General features: G+C 44.2%; 1 protein-coding gene across 3 annotated transcripts in view; it reads left to right on the top strand.

Moving 5' to 3' along the window:
- Window positions 1–14,642, top strand: part of snx9b (sorting nexin 9b) — a 307,428-nt gene extending 292,786 nt beyond the window's left edge. For all 3 annotated transcript variants that reach the window (XM_068044778.1, XM_068044777.1, XM_068044776.1), the window contains one exon: window positions 12,624–14,642. In XM_068044778.1, coding sequence (XP_067900879.1) covers window positions 12,624–12,674 — 51 coding nt within the window. In that variant the 3' untranslated portion in view covers window positions 12,675–14,642. The remainder of the gene's footprint in view (window positions 1–12,623) is intronic.
- The last annotated feature ends 4,531 nt before the right edge of the window (window positions 14,643–19,173 follow it).

Genomic DNA, 19,173 nt, shown 5'->3' with positions numbered 1-19,173 from the left:
ATAGTACTGAAGACCTGTGCTCCAGAACTTGCCGCGCCCCGAGCCAAGCTGTTCCAGTACAGCTACAACACTGGCACCTACCATGCAATGTGGAAAATTGCCCAGGTCTGTCTTGTCCACAAAAAGCAGGACAGATCCAACCCGGCCAATTACCGCCCCATCAGGCTTCTCTCTATCATCAGTAAAGTGATGGAAGGTGTCATCAACAGTGCCATCAAGCAGCACTTGCTTAGCAATAACCTGCTCGGTGACGCTCAGTTTGCGTTCCGCCAGGGCCACTCAGCTCCTGACTTCATTACAGCCTTGGTTCAAACATGGACAAAAGGGCTGAACTCAAGAGGTGAGGTGAGAGTGACTGCCCTTGACATCAAGGCAGCATTTGACCGAGGATGGCATCAAGGAGCCCTAGCAAAACTGAGGTCAATGGGAATCGGGGGGGAATCCCTCCGCTGGCTGGAGTCATACCTAGCGCAAAGGAAGATGGTTGTGATTGTTGGAGGTCAATCATCTGAGCTCCAGGACATCACTGCAGGAGTTCCTCAGGGTAGTGTCCTAGGCCCAACCATCTTCAGCTGCTTCATCAATGACCTTCCTTCAATCATAAGGTCAGAAGTGGGGCTGTTCGCTGATGATTGCACAATGTTCAGCACCATTCGTGACTCCTCAGATACTGAAGCAGTCCGTGTAGAAATGCAGCAAGACCTGGACAATATCCAGGCTTGGGCTGATAAGTGGCAAGTAATATTCACGTCACACAAGTGCCAGGCAATGACCATCTCCAACAAGAGAGAATCTAACCATCTCCCCTTTACATTCAACGGCATTACCATCACTGAATCCCCCACTATCAACGCCCTAGGGGTTACCATTGACCAGAAATTGAACTGGAGTAGCCATATAAATACTGTGGCTACAAGAGCAGGTCAGAGGCTAGGAATCCTGAGGCAAGTAACTCACCTCCTGACTCCCCAAAGCCTGTCCACCATCTACAAAGCACAAGTCAGGTGTGTGATGGAATACTCTCCACTTGCCTGGATGGGTGCAGCTCCAACAGCACTCAAGAAGCTCGACACCATCCAGGACAAAGCAGCCCGCTTGATTGGCACCCCATCCACAAACATTCACTCCCTCCACCACCGACGCACAGTGGCAGCAGTGTGTACCATCTACAAGATGCACTGCAGCAATGCACTAAGGCTCCTTAGACAGCACCTTCCAAACCTGCGACCTCTACCACCTAGAAGGACAAGGTCAGCAAATACATGGGAACACCACCACCTGCAAGTTCCCCTCCAAGTGACACACCATCCTGACTTGGAACTATATCGCCGTTCCTTCACTGTCGCTGGGTCAAAATCTTGGAACTCCCTTCCTAACAGCACTGTGGGCATACCTACCCCAAATGGACTGCAGCGGTTCAAGAAGGCAGCTCACCAGCACCTTCTCAAGGGCAATTAGGGGTGGGCAATAAATGCTGGCCTGGCCAGCGTCGCCCACATCCCATGAATGAATTAAAAAAAACTAATTTTGGTTCATTTCTGTACACTGGGCAAGTCCTAGTCTATTAATTATTAAGTTCCTTACAGATTTGTACAGTGAGAGTTTTTTTCTCTCTAACATTATTAACCAGAACAAACAGTGTATTTAATATTGTTCATCATTCTTGTGCATGCCTCAATAGGTCCACTATGGGTCAGTTATTTTTATCACATGCTTCTGTTTCTGCTAGTCTGTGCCTCAGTATCTCCACTGGATCTGTTTCCTTCTTTTGATTTTTACTGTATATAACTTCTCCAAATAGCTTTCCACTCAACTAGGTTCTTTTACAAAATGTAGGAATCCCAGTGCTCGGTAAATCTTTTTCAAAAAGACCGTTTGTAGCTTCGATTTCTTTTTTCTAAACACAGCCTAAAAAGTGTAGGGAAAATATTCTTTGGCTAATTAGCTATGAATCAAACTTATTACAATTTTTTTTAAAATCACTATTCAAGAATTTGTGCAGCCCATTGGTTCTGAGTGGACTGTTCATGCCCACAAAGAAAGAGCTGAACTGGCTCACTGGCTTTTCTTGTTTAAAATTCTGCCATTTATTGATTCTCTGTCACACTGCTTTTCACATGTGCATGCTCTTGGCCCGCCACTCCTTCCCTTTTCCCCTCCTCTTTCTTTCTCTCCTTATTTTCTTCACATTGCAATTAAGTGTAAAGAAGAGCAATCGTAATCTGAATGTCAAAGGCTATGCAGACAATTAATTCCAGAATAAGTGCATTCAATGTTAAATTTCTGCCAGATTGGTGAAGTCAGACTGTAACCTAACTAATTCAAGTCTTGGAGCATACTGACTTAAGCTACAAGGGATAAATTGTATTAAAGAGGGACTAGTTCCACCATTGGCTGAATTACTAAGTGCACTGCAGAGTATGGAGTTAAGCCGTACAGGTTAGAAAGTTAGCTGATGTTGGCCTGAGAAGCAGTAAGGTTGCTGCTGTTGATTTTCAGCATGCATGGATCAGGGGTGCTACTCTTAATTTCTATCCAGTTACCTGCGGCGCATTGTGTAATGGCAGGCTAGGGCTCAATTGTGATGGCTAAACAGCTGAATAATCTGGCACTTGCCACAAGGATTCACAAATGAAGAGTGGTTACTTAGATGAGTGATATTACCTACAAAGCCATACTCCAGCATGATCCAATGCCTTCAGAAAAGAAGTGGTTTAGTGTTTAAGATCATAAATAACTCAACATCCTGGGGTTACCATTGACCGGAAACTTAACTAGACCAGCAATGTAAGGATCTGGGAAGGCTGGAAACTCTGCAGCGAGCAACTCACCTCCTGACTGCCAAAGCCTGTCCACCATGTACAAGGCACAAGTCAGGAGTGTGATGGAATACTCCCCACTTGCCTGGATGGGTGCAGTTCCCACAACACTCAAGAAGCTTGACACCATCCAGGACAAAGCAACCTGCTTGATTGGCACCCCATCCACCACTTTTAAAATTTCACTTCCTCCACCAAGGAGATATTGGCAACAAAGAACAGTACAGCACAGGAACAGGCCATTCGGCCCTCCAAGCCTGCGCTGATCTTGATGCCTGCCTAAACAAAAACCTTCTGCACTTCCGGGGACTGTATCCCTCTATTCCCATCCTATTCATAAATTTGTCAAGGTGCCTCTTAAACGTCTCTATGGTACCTGCTTCCACCACCTCCCCCGGCAACAAGTTCCAGGCACTCACCACCCTCTGTGTAAAGAACTTGCCTCGCACATCCCCTCTAAACTTTGCCCCTCTCACCTTAAACCTATGTCCCCTAGTAACTGACTCTTCCACCCTGGGTAAAAGCTTCTGACTATCCACTCTGTCCATGCCACTCATAACTTTGTAAACCTCTATCATGTCGCCCCTCCATCTCCGTCGTTCCAGTGAAAACAATCCGAGTTTATCCAACCTCTCCTCTTAGCTAATGCCCTCCAGACCAGGCAACATCCTGGTAAACCTCTTCTGTACCCTCTCCAAAGCTTCCACGTCCTTCTGGTAGTGTGGCGACCAGAGTTGCACGCAATATTTTAAGTGTGGCCTAACTAAAGTTCTGTACAGCTGCAGCATGACTTGGCTATTTTTATACTCTATGCCCCGACCGATGAAGGCAAGCATGCCGTATGCCTTCTTGACTACCTTTATCCACCTGCATTGCCACTTTCAGTGACCTGTGGACCTGTACGCCCAGATCTCTCTGCCTGTCAATACTCCTAAGGGTTCTGCCATTTACTGTATACTTCCCACCTGCATTAGACCTTCCAAAATGCATTACCTCACATTTGTCCGGATTAAACTCCATCTGCCATTTCTCCGCCCAAGTCTCCAACCGATCTATATCCTGCTGTATCCTCTGACAATCTTCAACACTATCAGCAACTCCACCAACCTTTGTGTCGTCCGCAAACTTACTAATCAGACCAGCTACATTTTCCTCCAAATCATTTATATATACTACAAAGAGCAAAGGTCCCAGCACTGATCCCTGTGGAACACCACTAGTCACATCCCTCCATTCAGAAAAGCACCCTTCCACTGCTACCCTCTGTCTTCTATGACCGAGCCAGTTCTGTATCCATCTTGCCAGCTCCCCTCTGATCCCATGTGACTTCACCTTTTGTATCTGTCTGCAATGAGGGACCTTGTCAAAGGCTTTACTGAAGTCCATATAGATAACATCCGCTGCCCTTCCTTCATCAATCATCTTCGTCACCTCCTCAAAAAACTGAATCAAATTAGTGAGACACGACCTCCCCTTCACAAAACCATGCTGCCTCTCGCTAATAAGTCCATTTGTTTCCAAATGGGAGTAAATCCTGTTCCGAAGAATCCTCTCTAATAATTTCCCTACCACTGACGTAAGGCTCACCAGCCTAGAATTTCCTGGATTATCCTTGCTACCCTTCTTAAACAAAGGAACAACATTGGCTATTCTCCAGTCCTCTGGGACCTCACCTGTAGCCAATGAGGATGCAAAGATTTCTGTCAAGGCCCCAGCAATTTCTTCCCTTGCTTCCCTCAGTATTCTGGGGTAGATCCCATCAGGCCCTGGGGACTTATCTACATTAATGCTTTGCAAGACACCCAACACCTCCTCCTTTTTGATAATGAGATGACTGAGACTTTCTACATTCCCTTCCCGAGACTCATCATCCACCAAGTCCTTCTCCTTGGTGAATATTGATGCAAAGTACCCATTTACACCTCGCCCATTTCCTCTGGCTCCACACATAAATTCCCTTCTCTGTCCTTGAGTGGGCCAACCCTTTCCTCTTGCTCTTTATATACTTATAAAAAGCCTTGGGATTTTCCTTAATCCTGTTTGCCAATGACTTCTCATAACCCCTTTTAGCCCTCCTGACTCCTTGCTTAAGTTCCTTCCTACTGTCTTTATATTCCTCAAGGGATTTATATCCCGCGTTATCCAAGGTTCCCGAAACTTGCCAAACTTATCCTTCTTCCTCACAGGAACATGCTGGTCCTGGATTCTAATCAACTGACGTTTGAAAGACTCCCACATGTCAGATGTTGATTTACCCTCAAACAGCCGCCCCCAATCTAAATTCTTCTGTTCCTGCCTAATATTGTTATAATTAGCCTTCCCCCAATTTAGCACCTTCACCCGAGGACTACTCTTTTCCTTATCCACAAGTACCTTAAAACTTATGGAATTATGGTCACTGTTCCTGAAATGCTCCCCTACTGAAACTTCGACCACCTGGCCGGGCTCATTCCCCAATACCAGGTCCAGTACGGCCCCATCCCTAGTTGGACTATCTACGTATTGTTTCAAGAAGCCCTCCTGGATGCTCCTTACAAATTCTGTCCCATCCAAGCCCCTAGCACTAAGTGAGTCCCAGTCAATATAGGGGAAGTTAAAATCACCCACCACTACAACACTGTTACCTTTAGATCTTTCCAAAATCTGTCTACATATCTGCTTCTCTACCTCCCGCTGGCTATTGGGAGGCCTGTAGTAAACCCTCAACATCGTGACTGCACCCTTCCTATTCCTGAGCTCCACCCATATTGCCTCGCTGCATGACCCCTCCGAGGTGTCCTCCCACAGTACAGCTGTGATATTCTCCTTAACCAGTAATGCAACTCCCCCACCCCTTTTACATCCCCCTCTATCCCGCCTGAAGCTTCTAAATCCTGGAACATTTAGCTGCCAATCCTGTCCTTCCCTCAAACAACCAAGTCTCTGTAATAGCAACAACATCATAGTTCCAAGTACTAATCCAAGCTCTAAATTCATCTGCCTTACCTGTTATACTTCTTGCATCGAAACAAATGCACTTCAGACCACCAGTCCTGCTGTGCTCCGCAACATCTCCCTGCCTGCTCTTCCTCTTAGTCCTACTGGCCTTATTTACTATGTCCTCCTCATTTACTTCACTAGCTGTCCTACTGCTCTGGTTCCCATCCCCCTGCCACACTAGTTTAAACCCTCCCGAGTGACACTAGCAAACCTCGCAGCCAGGATATTTGTGCCCCTCCAGTTTAGATGCAACCCGTCCTTCTTGTACAGGTCCCATCTGTCACTGAAGAGATCCCAATGGTCCAGATATCTGAAACCCTCCCTTCTACACCAGCTGTTCAGCCATGTGTTTAGCTGCACTATCTTCCTATTTCTAGCCTCACTGGCACATGGCACAGGGAGTAATCCCGAGATTACAACCCTAGAGGTCCTGTTTTTTAACTTTCTACCTAACTCCCTAAACTCCCCCTGCAGGAGCTCAGCACTCTTCCTGCCTATGTCGTTGATACCGATGTGTACCACAACCTCTGGCTGTTCACCCTCCCCCTTCAGAATGCCCCCTGTCCGTTCAGAGACATCCTTGACCCTGGCACCAGGGAGGCAACATACCATCCTGGAGTCTCTTTCAAGTCCACAGAAGCGCCTATCTGTGCCCCTGACTATAGAGCCCCCTATAACTATTGCTCTTCTGCGCTTTGTCCCTCCCTGCTGAACAACAGTGCCAGCCGTGGTGCCACGGCTCTGGCTGCTGCTGTTTTCCCCTGATAGGCCATCCCCCCCAACAGTATCCAAAATGGTATACTTGTTAGAGAGGGGGATAGCCACAGGGGCTTCCTGCACTGACTGCCTGCCCCTTCTAGCGGTCACCCATCTATCTGCCTGCACCTTGGGTCTAACCACTTCTCTAAAACTCCTGTCTATGACACTTTCTGCCACCTGCATACTCCTAAGTGCATCCAGTTGCTGCTCCAACCGATTCATGCGGTCTGTGAGGAGCTGCAACTGGGTACACATCCTGCAGGTGTAGTCGTCCGGAACGCTGGAAGCGTCACGGACCTCCCACATCTCACAGGTGAAGCACTTCACCCCTCTAACTGATATTTCTAGCACTAATTAGTTAATTAATATAAAATAAATACTTATTAAATCCTCACACTGAAGAGTGCCTGCATAGCCTCATCGACAGGTTTGCGGCTGTCTGCAATGAATTTGGCCTAACCATCAGCCTCAAGAAAACGAACATCATGGGGCAGGACGTCAGAAATGCTCCATCCATCAATATTGGCGACCATGCTCTGGAAGTGGTTCAAGAGTTCACCTACCTAGGCTCAACTATCACCAGTAACCTGTCTCTAGATGCTGAAATCAACAAGCACATGGGAAAGGCTTCCACTGCTATGTCCAGACTGGCCAAGAGAGTGTGGGAAAATGGCGCATTGACACGGAACACAAAAGTCCGAGTGTATCAAGCCTGTGTCCTCAGTACCTTGCTCCTTGGCAGCGAGGCCTGGACAACGTATGTCAGCCAAGAGCGACGTCTGAATTCATTCCATCTTCGCTGCCTCCGGAGAATACTTGGCATCAGGTGGCAGGACCGTATCTCCAACACAGAAGTCCTCGAGGGGGCCCAACATCCCCAGCTTATACACACACTACTGAGTCAGCGGCGCTTGAGATGGCTTGGCCATGTGAGCCGCATGGAAGATGGCAGGATCCCCAAAGACACATTGTACAGCGAGCTCGCCACTGGTATTAGACCCATCGGCTGTCCGTGTCTCCACTTTAAAGACGTCTGCAAACACGACATGAAGTCCTGTGACATTGATCACAAGTCGTGGGAGTCAGTTGCCAGCGTTCCCCAGAGCTGGTGGACAGCCATAAAGGCGGGGTTAAAGTGTGGCGAGTCGAAGAGACTTTGCAGTTGACAGGAAAAAAGACAGAGGCGCAAGGGGAGAGCCAACTGTGTAACAGCCCCGACAAACAAATTTTTCTGCAGCACCTGTGGAAGAGCCTGTCACTCTAGAATTGGCCTTTATAGCCACTCCAGGCGCTGCTCCACACACCACTGACCACCTCCAGGCGCTTACCCATTGTCTCTCGAGATAAGGAGGCCAAAGAAAAACAAAAATTAAATCCTTACTAAATTGTTACAATTAACTATATGGTCCCTAGTGCTAGATTCCTACTATAAATATTAAATACTCACTAAATACAGTAATCTCCTCCCTCTGGTTTAGTTACTCTACTTATTAATTAGTTAATTAGGGTTTTAATCAATTTTTACCAATGTTTTATTTTCAAATTCAGTACAAAGTCCCTACCAGCCAATCAGGTCACAGCTTTCTTGTGACGTCACTTTTCAGTTTTTTTTACCAGAGGTAAGTTTTTTTTTTATACTTACCGGTCTGGAACTCCGCTGTCCGAGTCTTCTCGATGAATGTAGGCCGCGAATCCCCAAGGTACGTTTTTTATACTTACCGGTCTGGAACTCCGCCCTCCGTGTCTTCTCCGTGAATGTCTATCTACAAGATGCATTGCAGTAACTCGTCAAGGCTCTTTAAACAGCACCTTCCAAACCCTCACCCTTTAGAAGAACAAGGGCAGCAGGCACATGGGAACACCACCACCTGCAAGTTCCGTTTCAAGTCACACACCATCCTGACTTGGAACTGTGTCACCGTCCTTCACTTTCACTGGGTCAAAATCCTGGAACTCCCTCCTTAACAGCACTGTGGGTGTACCTGCAGTAGTTAAAGAAGGCGGCTCACCACCACCTTCTCGAGGGCAATTGGGGATGGGCAAAAAATGCTGGCCTCGCCAGCAATGCCCACATTCCATGAACAGATTTTTTTTAAAAACTCTAATTCTGGCCTCCTGAGCATCCCTGATTTTAATTGCTCCATTATTGGTGACTGTGCCTTCAGCTGCCTAGGCCCTAAACTCTGGAATCCCCTCTCTAAACCTCTCCTCCTCTTTATCTCTCCTTCCTTCTTTAAGATGCTCCTTAAACCTGCCTCTTTGACCAAGCTTTTGGTCATCTGCCCTAATATTTTCTTATGCGGCTCAGTGTCCAATTTTTGTTTTATAATGCTCCTGTGAAGCGCCTTTGGGCATTTTATTATATTAGAGTTGTTATATGAATACAAGTTGTTCTAAACATTCAGGTTACATACATTAGGGAAGGGGGAAGGATGTAGTTGCCATGGTCCATGTCAGAACCAACAACATAACAAAGATTAGGGAAGAGGTCCTGCAATGGGAGTGTCAGGGATTGGGAGATGAATTGAAAAGCAGGACATTGCGGGTAATAATCTCTGGATTAATACTCTGTCCCCATGCCCATTTGCACATGGGTCATCAGCTCAGGAAAGTGGTGGTGCCGGAGGATTGGAGGTCTGCGAATGTTGTACCTTTGTTTAAAAAGGGAGTGAGGGATAGATTGAATAATTATAGGCCAGTTAGTCTAACCTCGTAGTGGGCAAATTATTGGAATCAATTCTGCAGGACAGGATAAGCTATCACTTAGAAAGTCACAGATAAATCAGGGATAGTCAGCACGAATTTGTTCAGTGAAGGTCATGTCTGACTAACTTGATTGAATTTTTTTTGAGGAAGTAACATGGTTGATAAGGGTAGTGCAGTTGATGTGGTCTTGGATTTTAACAAGGCTTTTGACAAGGTCCCAGAAGGCAGACTGGTTTTTAAAAAAAAAAAATCCCATGGGATCCAAGGGAATGTAGCAAGCTGGATACAAAATTGGTTCAGTGGTATGACACAAAGTGTAATTGTTGACAGGTGTTTTTGCAGTTGGAAGGCTGCTTGCTGTGGGGTTCTGCAGGGCTCAGTAATAGGTTCCCTGCTTTTTGTGGTATATATTAACGATTTGGACATAAATGTAGGGGAATGATCAAGAAGTTTGCAGACGACAAACAAATTGGCCGCATGGCTGATAGTCAGGAGGATAGCTGCAGACTGCAGCAACATATATACTGGTCAGATGGGCAGAAAAGTAGCAAATGGAATTTAACCCGGAGAAGTGTAAGATGATGCATTTGGGAGATCAAACAAGGCAAAGGAATACACAATAAATGGGAGGAAACTGAGAGGTATAGAGGAGGTGAGGGACCTTGGAGTGTATGTCCACAGATCACTGAAGGTAGCAGGACAGGTCAATAAGATGATTAAGAAGGCATATGGAATCCTTTCCTTTATTAGCCGAGGTATAGAATGTAAGAGCAGGGAGGTTATGCTGGAACTATATAAAACATTAGTTAGGTCACAACTTGAGTACTGTGTGCAGTTCTCACCTCATTACAGAAAGGATGTAATTGCACTAGAGAGGGTACAGAGCAGATTTACTAGAATGTTGCTAGTAAATTGCAGCTATGAGGAAAGATTGGATAGGCTGGGATTGTTTTCTTTCAAACAGAGGAAGCTGAGGTGAGATTTGATTGAGATGTACAAAATTGTGAGGGACCTGGATAGAGTGGCTTTACCTTAGCAGAGGGGTCAGTGGCTAGAGCCCTAGATTTAAAGTGATTGGTAGAAGGATTAGAGGGGAGATGAGGAAAAAAAATTTCAGCCAGAGGGTGGTGTGGGTGTGGAACTCACTGCCTGAAAGAGTGGTGGAGGCTGAAAACTTCATCTCATTTAAAATATGCCTGGATGTGCATCTGAAATGCTGTAACCTACAGCGCTAGAGGCCAAAAGCTGAAAAGTGGGATTAGGCTTGGTGGCTGTTAACAAATAGTTAATGCTGAGGATGACTGCAACAAAATAAGAGGATATTAATGAATTGACAGGATTTTGAGCTGGAGGTGGGGCTCCCGGTATCACATCGAAAGGCAGGGACAACCCTTCCTCTGCCTTTTCGTGCCCCCCCCCCCCCAACCCGGATCAATCCACCAGTCTTTCTAAATCAAAGTATCAGGAGGTGGGATCCCCGTCCCTTTTAAAGATGGGGATCCTGCCTCCAAGAGCTGCAGGCCAATCAGGGGGCCAGCAGCTCAGCAATATCTGCAGCGCCACCAGGAGCAGTGGCCACTGCCAGTACTGCAGAGGCCTCAGACCCAGGCCCAGCACCACAACCCCAGACCAGAGATAGGTGAGACGAAGTCACTGGGGCCAGTCTGGAAGGCCCCGGGGAGGTGGTCGTGTAGTCCAGGCGGAAGAGGTGGGGGGGTCCGGGGGTGGTTGTTCCTGGTGAGGGTCCTCCTTGGAGGGATCCCTAACCCAAAGCCCCCAGGGAGAGCGCCTCATGTTGCAAGGCGTCCTCCCGCGCGGTGGAGGCACCCCCTGTCGTTGGTAAGATCCCAGCAATGGTGGGCAGAGACCCTTAATTGGTTGTTAATAAGCCACTTGAGGGCCTCAGTTGGCCTCTGGACAGGAAGGCTGTCGTCGGCCTATCTCGCCCCCGGGAAGATTGCTTGGCAACAAGGAGGCAACGGGCCCTTCACCCTACCCCCTTCACCACCTGTTGCGATACTCCACCACCCCCCCCCCCCCCCAAACCCACCTCTGAACCTGCATCGGGGGGGCCACACAAAATCCCAGGCTACATCTTTATTTTTCGATGGCATTTCATTATTCACTAATTCATTCTTATTTTAGTCATTTACAGCACAGAAGGAGGCCATTCAGCCTATCGAGTCCATGCTGGCTCCGCACTAAGCTATTCAATCAGTCTCACTCCACTCTTGATCCCTGTAGCCCTGCAGGTCTATTTCCTTTGTGACCATCTAATTTCCTTTTGAAGTAATTGATTTTCTCTGCTAACACCATCCTTGTGGGCAGCCAGTTTCAGGTCATTGTAGAGGTATATATTGATCTATCTGTGTTTGCCAGTAATATTTTCTAGTTTATTTTCCCTAGTTCCATTCTCATCCCCTCCAGTGTTGTGATGTCTATAGCTGAGGTGTTTCCTATGTTTACTTTTCTTATCTGCTTTGGTTCCTTTCCCATTTCTAGACACAGCAATTCTATGGGCTAGCATGATAAATGTCTTGTTTTCTTTCATTCCAGGTGCCACCTGCCACCATTTAAATTATGGTCACATTCAATCTGTTCTGAAAATTTCATTCCTAATTGCACCTCCCCAGCCCTGTCCTACCTTGCCGCACCTGGACTGTTTGAGTTAGAGCAGAGGAGATTTAAGAGCTAATTTGATAGAGCTGTTTAAAATTATGAAGAAATGAGAGAGTAGATAGAATTAGACAGTTTCTAGTGATTGAGTGGTGTACAACAAGGGCAAATAGATATATGTTAAATGCAACAGATTAAGGAGAAACTTTTTTTTACACAGGATTTTGGAGCTGTGGAATGCACTTCCAGGGTTAGTGATCAAAGCAGAGATCATACTAATAGCTTAGATATGTGTTTAAAGGAAAGGGAATTAAACAAAAATAGGAACAGCACAGAATGAGATTAGGATTAAGATCTTGTGGATGATAAACACGAGCATGGATGACTTGGATCAAATGGCATATTTCCATGTTGTAATTTATATGTAATGCTATGTAATAGTCTGCAAAGGAATCCCTTCCTGTATCCTGCAAACATGCCACCCAGAGGAATGGAATTGATAGGTGGTTGTATGTTAGACTGCTGATGACTAAAGAGGGCATAATTTTGAAGAATGGGTAGAGAGGAAAAAAGAACAAATGTACAAAAGTAATATTTTAGGAAAGAAAATCAATCTTTTCCATAAGGCCGCTTAGTGAAAGATTTAATTGATAACCCCATATTTTATTGAAAGAGCTTTTGAAGGAAGAGGGCACATTGTTGAAATGTGTTTCAATTAAGGATATTTTTATTATTTCCTACTAGATTGCAGCAAAGCTGAAGCAAGCATTGACCCATTTTACAGTACAACAGTAAACCATGCCAGCACATTTAGCCTTAACTGTCCACTTGGTGGAGGAATCCCATGATCTGAAGTGTGTTTATGACCAGGAAGGAAAAGCCTAGCAAAGAAATCTCCAAATTCAGGTTATGTTTGAGATAATATTAAACCTGCAAAGCAGTTGTTTGGATCATATCGGTTACTTTTCTACTTCTCTGCAAATGGTGTGAAACTGTTTTAGCAAAGTTCTTCTGTAACTCTGTACACACATAAACTAAGTGAACTTTTTTTGTTACTTTATCCATGTCTTTCTATTTTTGTGATGCTTTTTTGTTCCTTATTTTTGTGATACATCAACTTGTTCCCTGAGGAAAATACTTTGTGGAAGACACTGACATGTGATTTCAGTTTGCTTTTCTATCTTCTATTTTGTGCAGTTTGTAAAATTTCATGTCCTTGATGCATTCTGTGAATGAAGTGGGCAAGAACAAAATTGATCTTAAAAACCAAGTTGAGCAGAGATAGCAAAGGTCATTTCGTAAAGGATTCCCAGACACCCATACAGTCAATTGATACTCATATAAGAAGTCCAGCACAATAATGAAGGCATTTAGAGGGGAAACCTTGTACTGTGCACAAACTTCTCATTGCTTATCAATTTTATATTAAGATACCAAGGATGACCTTGAGAAATGAGTCTTAAGCATTCCAGCCTTTGAACTTTCCCATTTGTTCTTGGCCAAATTTTAAACCATTACATGACACTTCATTCGCCCCCTTTTAGCAACAGCTTTAGTAAAATCATATCAAAGGTTACACCCTGGGGTCTCATTCTGAAAAGCTTATGAGAAATGGTTGATTTGCAATTTATGTTACATTTTGAAGTACATGGCAGATATGTTTTTTTGCAATAATCACCAGTTTTTTTTTGACTGCTTCCTTTATTATTATTGCTTAGGTTATCAAACTACCAGAGGAAATTGCTATTTGAAGGATTAACTGTTAATAAGGTTGAAGGCAGAATGATTGTTGTTCTCAATTGGTTACCAGTTTTTCTCAGAATCTAGCCCCTGAAGTTCAGGGACTTTGAACTCTATTCAGTTGCCAAAAATATGCAAGCCATTCTGAATACAAGTATTTCTTGTGTTGCCTATAGCTTTGCTTATATTTAAATTTAATATACAAAGATACTCTGTAATTATACAGATATGTATACGTTTATGAATCTAGGAGGATTATAAGAGCATGTTTGCACCAAAGATAAGTATTTAATTTTGTATTTACATTATTTTTGGATTATGAACTAATAAATGTTCCATGCTTACACATTTTTGAAATTTTGACTTTATACTATTCAAGCAGCAAGTTTGAGAAAAGTAAATTTAAAATCTATGGAAAATATATTGTAATGGGGGAAGAGAGAACACATCTGTACATTGACAGGGATGAAGAAAATTATGTACATAAAGCAGTTAAACTGGGTTATTTTAGAAATATAAATGCTTTCACGAACTGTATTTGCGTCCAGTGCTAGGGTTAAGATACATGAAAATTGCACTAAAATGGAAATCTTAAATTATTAAGATTTATGGACTTTAATTCTTTCAGATTTGTTATGAAATATATCTTGTGGAGTGATAACTGTACACAATGTATATAAAAATGTAAATTATCACTAATGTATTTTTTGTTAAATGCCATGTAAGGAACTTTTGTTGTAATTAAATATCAGATTTATCTTCTCAACCCTTCCATTATAATAAATTCTGCTGCGAAAGGATTCATACTCCTTATGTGGTCCTGTAAAATCCAATTCAGAGAAGAAATTTGCTCATCAAACTTTGCTTTTGGATAGTGAAATAATTTGGCAAAGAAACCATTTTGTGCAACTGAGAATGTGCAGAGAGGTCAAATGGAATGAGGTTGGGAATATACCTCTTCAATAGATAAATTATGATGAGCATAAGAAAAAGGAAATAAAAGTGTTAAGGTTATTTAAGCAACCCAAGTAGCTTCATTAACTCCTTTGCAGCAGTTGGCATTAATATTTCATAATTTTCAGTGTGGACTAAGGTAATGTGACAAGAAAAAGTATAAAATGAGTTATGAAAGCATTCCTGTAACATCAGTGTTTTGATGGTTAGAAAGCACCCGCTATATTAGTAACTGAAGTATCTTTTCATTTCACCATGAAGTCAATGAGCCCTCTTTCTCTTTTGGTTTCTTCTGAACCTATTTTGCTTTTCGTAAAGTTGTGTTTTATGTAAGTATTCCAGTGTTTTATTTGCTGTTATTTCAGTTTTTAATGACTTGTTTCATCAGAATGTCATTCAATGATGAGCATCAGACTTCAGTTCAGAAAATGGTCCAGTTCTGCCATGTCTTGACCTACAGGACAGCACCATGAAAGCAAATAGCAAATTCAGCATATGCCTTGTTTTAATAATTTTATTCATCATCCCCATCCTTCCCAATTACATAATATACTGAATCAACCTGACCAGCAAGGGTATCTGCCACTGTTGGTAGCACTGTTATAGAGAATCAGGGAATGGATGCAACAGAAAGGGAGAGTCACCTGGGCAATGCTTTCCTATACCTCCCACTGACTAATTACACATTGCTACTGGTTTGTTCTGAGGCCACAGTGTAGGGAGCACTATTTGCCTCACAGTGCCTGAGCTAGTGAGAATAAAGCTCAACCAAGTTTGCTATTCTGAATGCCATCTAGTAGCCAATGCAGGACCATTGAGAAAAGATGATGTGACGGTAAGACATGGTCTCAAAGAGGCCAGATGAGTAGTGATGTGGTACTGTTGCAGAATACCTTTGGCAGATGGCTGGAATAACTCGTCAGTCTGCTATTTCGACAAGAGATGTGTGTATCATGTAAAGGTGAACAGAGATGGGCAATAACTATCTGCCCAGAACAATGCACATGAAAAATGTTTTATTACAGTGACAAATTTCATTGTGCTTTTCAGCAAACGTCCAACAGAATGTTACACTAGGACTATGAATTTACATAATCTAAAATATGAAAAATTGTAGCAACCAAGGTATCCAGAGATTTCTGATATCACAACCTTTGTGTGATACACACACACACGTATTATATATCATTTAGTTAGTTTGAGCACTTAGTTTAAAATTTTTCGATTCATTCCATCCATTCCTTGCTCCCAGTTTTTCTGGATCTGCCACATAAGTTCTGACGATGCAATCTTCCTTATTAGTGCGTCCAATATGTCTTCCCGAGGATGTTGCTCCCTACTGTGGTTGACAGGGCCCTTGACTATGTCCGTTGCATTTCCCGCACTTGCTCTTACCCATTCCCCTCCCCTCCCAGAACCATGGTAGGACCCTTGTCTTCACCTTCCACCCCACCAGCCTCCAGATTCAACGCATCATCCTCCATCATTTTGGCACCACTAGTGTGATGCCATCGCCAAATGCATCTTTCCCTCTCTCCTTTCAGCATTCTGAATGGACCCTTCCCTCTGCGACATCCTGGTCTACGTAACCCCCAAAACCCCTCCTCCCTCCCCTTCCTATGGCACCATCCCATGCAAGCATAGGAGATGCAATACTTTCCCTTGTACTTCTTTCAATTTAGTGTACTGTATTCGCTGCTCATGATGCAGTCTCCTCTGCACTGGGGAGACTAAACGCAGATTGGGTGACCGCTTTGCAGAGCATCTCCATTCATTTTGCAAGGGTGAACCCAAGCTTCCAGTCTCTTATCATTTTACTTCTCCACTCCACTCTCACTCTGGCCTCTCTTCATGGCCTCGTACACTGGTCCAGTGAAGATCAAAGTCAGCTGGAGGAACAGCACCTTATTTTTTAATTAGGCACTGTACAGCCTTCCAGACACAACATTGAGTTCAGATTTCAGATCATAACCTCTGTTCGCATTTTATTTTGTGTTTTTTGGTTTTGTTTTTGTCAGTAATGCTTCTGCTTTCTCATTTACATCTCTTCCAGACATTTTTTGTTTCTTTCCTGTACCATTATCACCCATTTTTGCCTTGCACCATCATCCCTTTTGTCATTGATCTCCTGTCTTCCATCCTATTATAGACTTTCCCTTTTGTTCTATCCTCTTGTCTCCCATTTACTTACTTCTATGATTGGCATCCTTCCATTTGTGAGAGATGATGTGAATGCAGCCTCAGAACTTTGATGCCAGATGAGATCACTTCTTTTGATCGCTGAACAAGCTAATTCTGGAAAGGCAAAGTCTGCTGCAAGTGCCACACATGGAGTTGTACCTTGCTGGTGGTACAGGATGATCTCTGCTGACGTCTTGTTTGAGGGCTGGCGCCTGCTTTGGGAAGTTCTGAAACTACGTCATTCTGGTGGCAGATTCCTGCCCCCACAGCTGGTGTCGCCATTTGCATTAAGGGAATGAAGATGGGCAGGTGGAAGGAGTGGCAGTGGGAGAGCATTTTGGTGGTAGTGATCATAATTCAATCAGTTTTAACATGATTATGGTGAAGGACAAGCATAGAACAGGAGTTAGAGTTCTCAATTGGGGCAAGGCCAATTTTACTAAGCTGAGGAGTGATTTAGCGAAAGTGGACTGGAAACACGACTTGAAGGTAAATCAGTGTTGGAACAGTGGGAGGCATTCAAAGGGTTTAGAGTAAACATGCTCCCACAAAAAAAAAAATGGTGGGACGGCCAAATCTAGGGCCTCATGGATGTCAAAGAGCTTGCAGGGTAAGATAAGGCAGAAAAGGAAAGCTTATGTCCGACACAGAGAACTCAATGTGACAGAAAGCTGAGAGATGTATAGAAAGTGGAGGGTTGAAATCAAAAAGGAAATTAGGAAAGCTAAGGGACAGCATGAAAGAATATTGGCAAGCAAAATCAGGGTGAACCCAAAGATGTTTTATCTATACATTAAGAGTAAGAGAATAACTAAGGAAAGAGTAGGGCTCATAAAAGACCAAAAAGGTAACCTATGTGTAGGGGCGGAAAATGTTGGTAATGTTCTTAATGAATACATTGCGTCTGTCTTCACAAAAGAGGGGGACAATGCAGATATTATAGTTAAGGAAGAGGGGTGTGAAGTATTGGATGTGGTTAACATAGGGAGAGAGGAAGTATTAATGGAATTAGCATCCTTGAAAGTTGATAAATCACCATGGCTGGATGAAATGTACCTCAGGCTGTTAAAAGGAGCAAGAAAGGAAATAGCGGAAGGTCTGACCATCATTGTCCAGTCCTCACTGAATACAGGTGTGATGCCGGAGGATTGGAGGACAGCTAACGTTGTACCTTAGTTTAAAAATGGACTGAGGGATAGACCGAATAATTACAGGCCAGTCAATCTAACCGCAGTAGACGAGTAACCCAGAGACCCAGGGCATTGCTCTGGGGACATGGGTTTGAATCCCAGCACAGCAGAAGGTGGAATTTGAGATTAATTAATAAAAAATAAATCTGGAATTAAAAGTTAGTCTAATGATGGCCATGAAACCATTGACAATTGTTGTAAAAATTCATCTGGTTCACTAATGTCCTTTAGGGAAGGAAATCTGCTGTCCTTACCTGGTCTGGCTGTCATGTGACTCCAGATCCACAGCAATGTGGTTGACTCTTAAATGCCCTCCGAAAAGGCCTAGCAAGCAACTCAGTTGTATCGAACAGCTACAAAGTCAATAAGGAATGAAACGGGATGGACCACCCAGCATCGACCTAGGCACCAGAAACAACAACGGCAAAGCCAGCCCTGTCGACCCTGTAAAGTCCTCCTTACTAACATCTGGGGGCTTGTGCCAAAGTTGGGACAGCTGTCCCACAGACTGGTCAAGCAACAGTCTAACAGTCATACTTACAGAATCATACCTTACAATGTTCTAGACACTGCCATCACCATCCCTGGGTATGTTGTGTCCCACCAGCAGGACAGACCCAGAAGAGGTGGCAGCACAGTGGTATAGTCAGGAGGGAGTTGCCCTAGGAGTCCTCAACATCGACTCCATACCCCATGAAGTCTCATGGCATCAGGTCAAACATGGGCAAGAAAACCTCCTGCTGATTACCACCTACCACCCTCCCTCAGCTGATGAATCACTACTGCTCCATGTTGAACAGCACTTTGAGGAAGCACTAAGGGTGGCAAGGGCGCAGAATGTACTCTGGGTGGGGGACTTCAATGTCCATCACCAAGAGTGGCTCAGTAGCACCTCGACTGACCGAGCTGGCCGAGTCCTAAAGGACATAGCTGCTAGACTGGGTCTGCGGTAGGTAAAGGAGGTAGGTGAGGTGGAAAGGCAGAGAGGTTTAGGGAGGTAATTCCAGAGCTTGGGGCCCAGGCAACTGAAAACCTGACTACCAATGGAGTGACTAAAATAAGGGATGCTCAAGAGGTCAGAATTAGATGAGCACAGATATCTCCAAGGTGGTGAGGGAACCCAACAAGAGGGAAAAACATACTTGACCTCATCCTCACCAATCTGCCTGCCGCAGATACATCTGTCCATGACAGTATTGGTAGGAGTGACCACCACACAGTCCTTTTGG

Source organism: Heterodontus francisci, chromosome 13 (genome assembly GCF_036365525.1).
Source record: "Heterodontus francisci isolate sHetFra1 chromosome 13, sHetFra1.hap1, whole genome shotgun sequence".
NCBI lineage: Eukaryota > Metazoa > Chordata > Chondrichthyes > Heterodontiformes > Heterodontidae > Heterodontus > Heterodontus francisci.
This window is presented reverse-complemented; position numbering and strand designations above follow the sequence as displayed.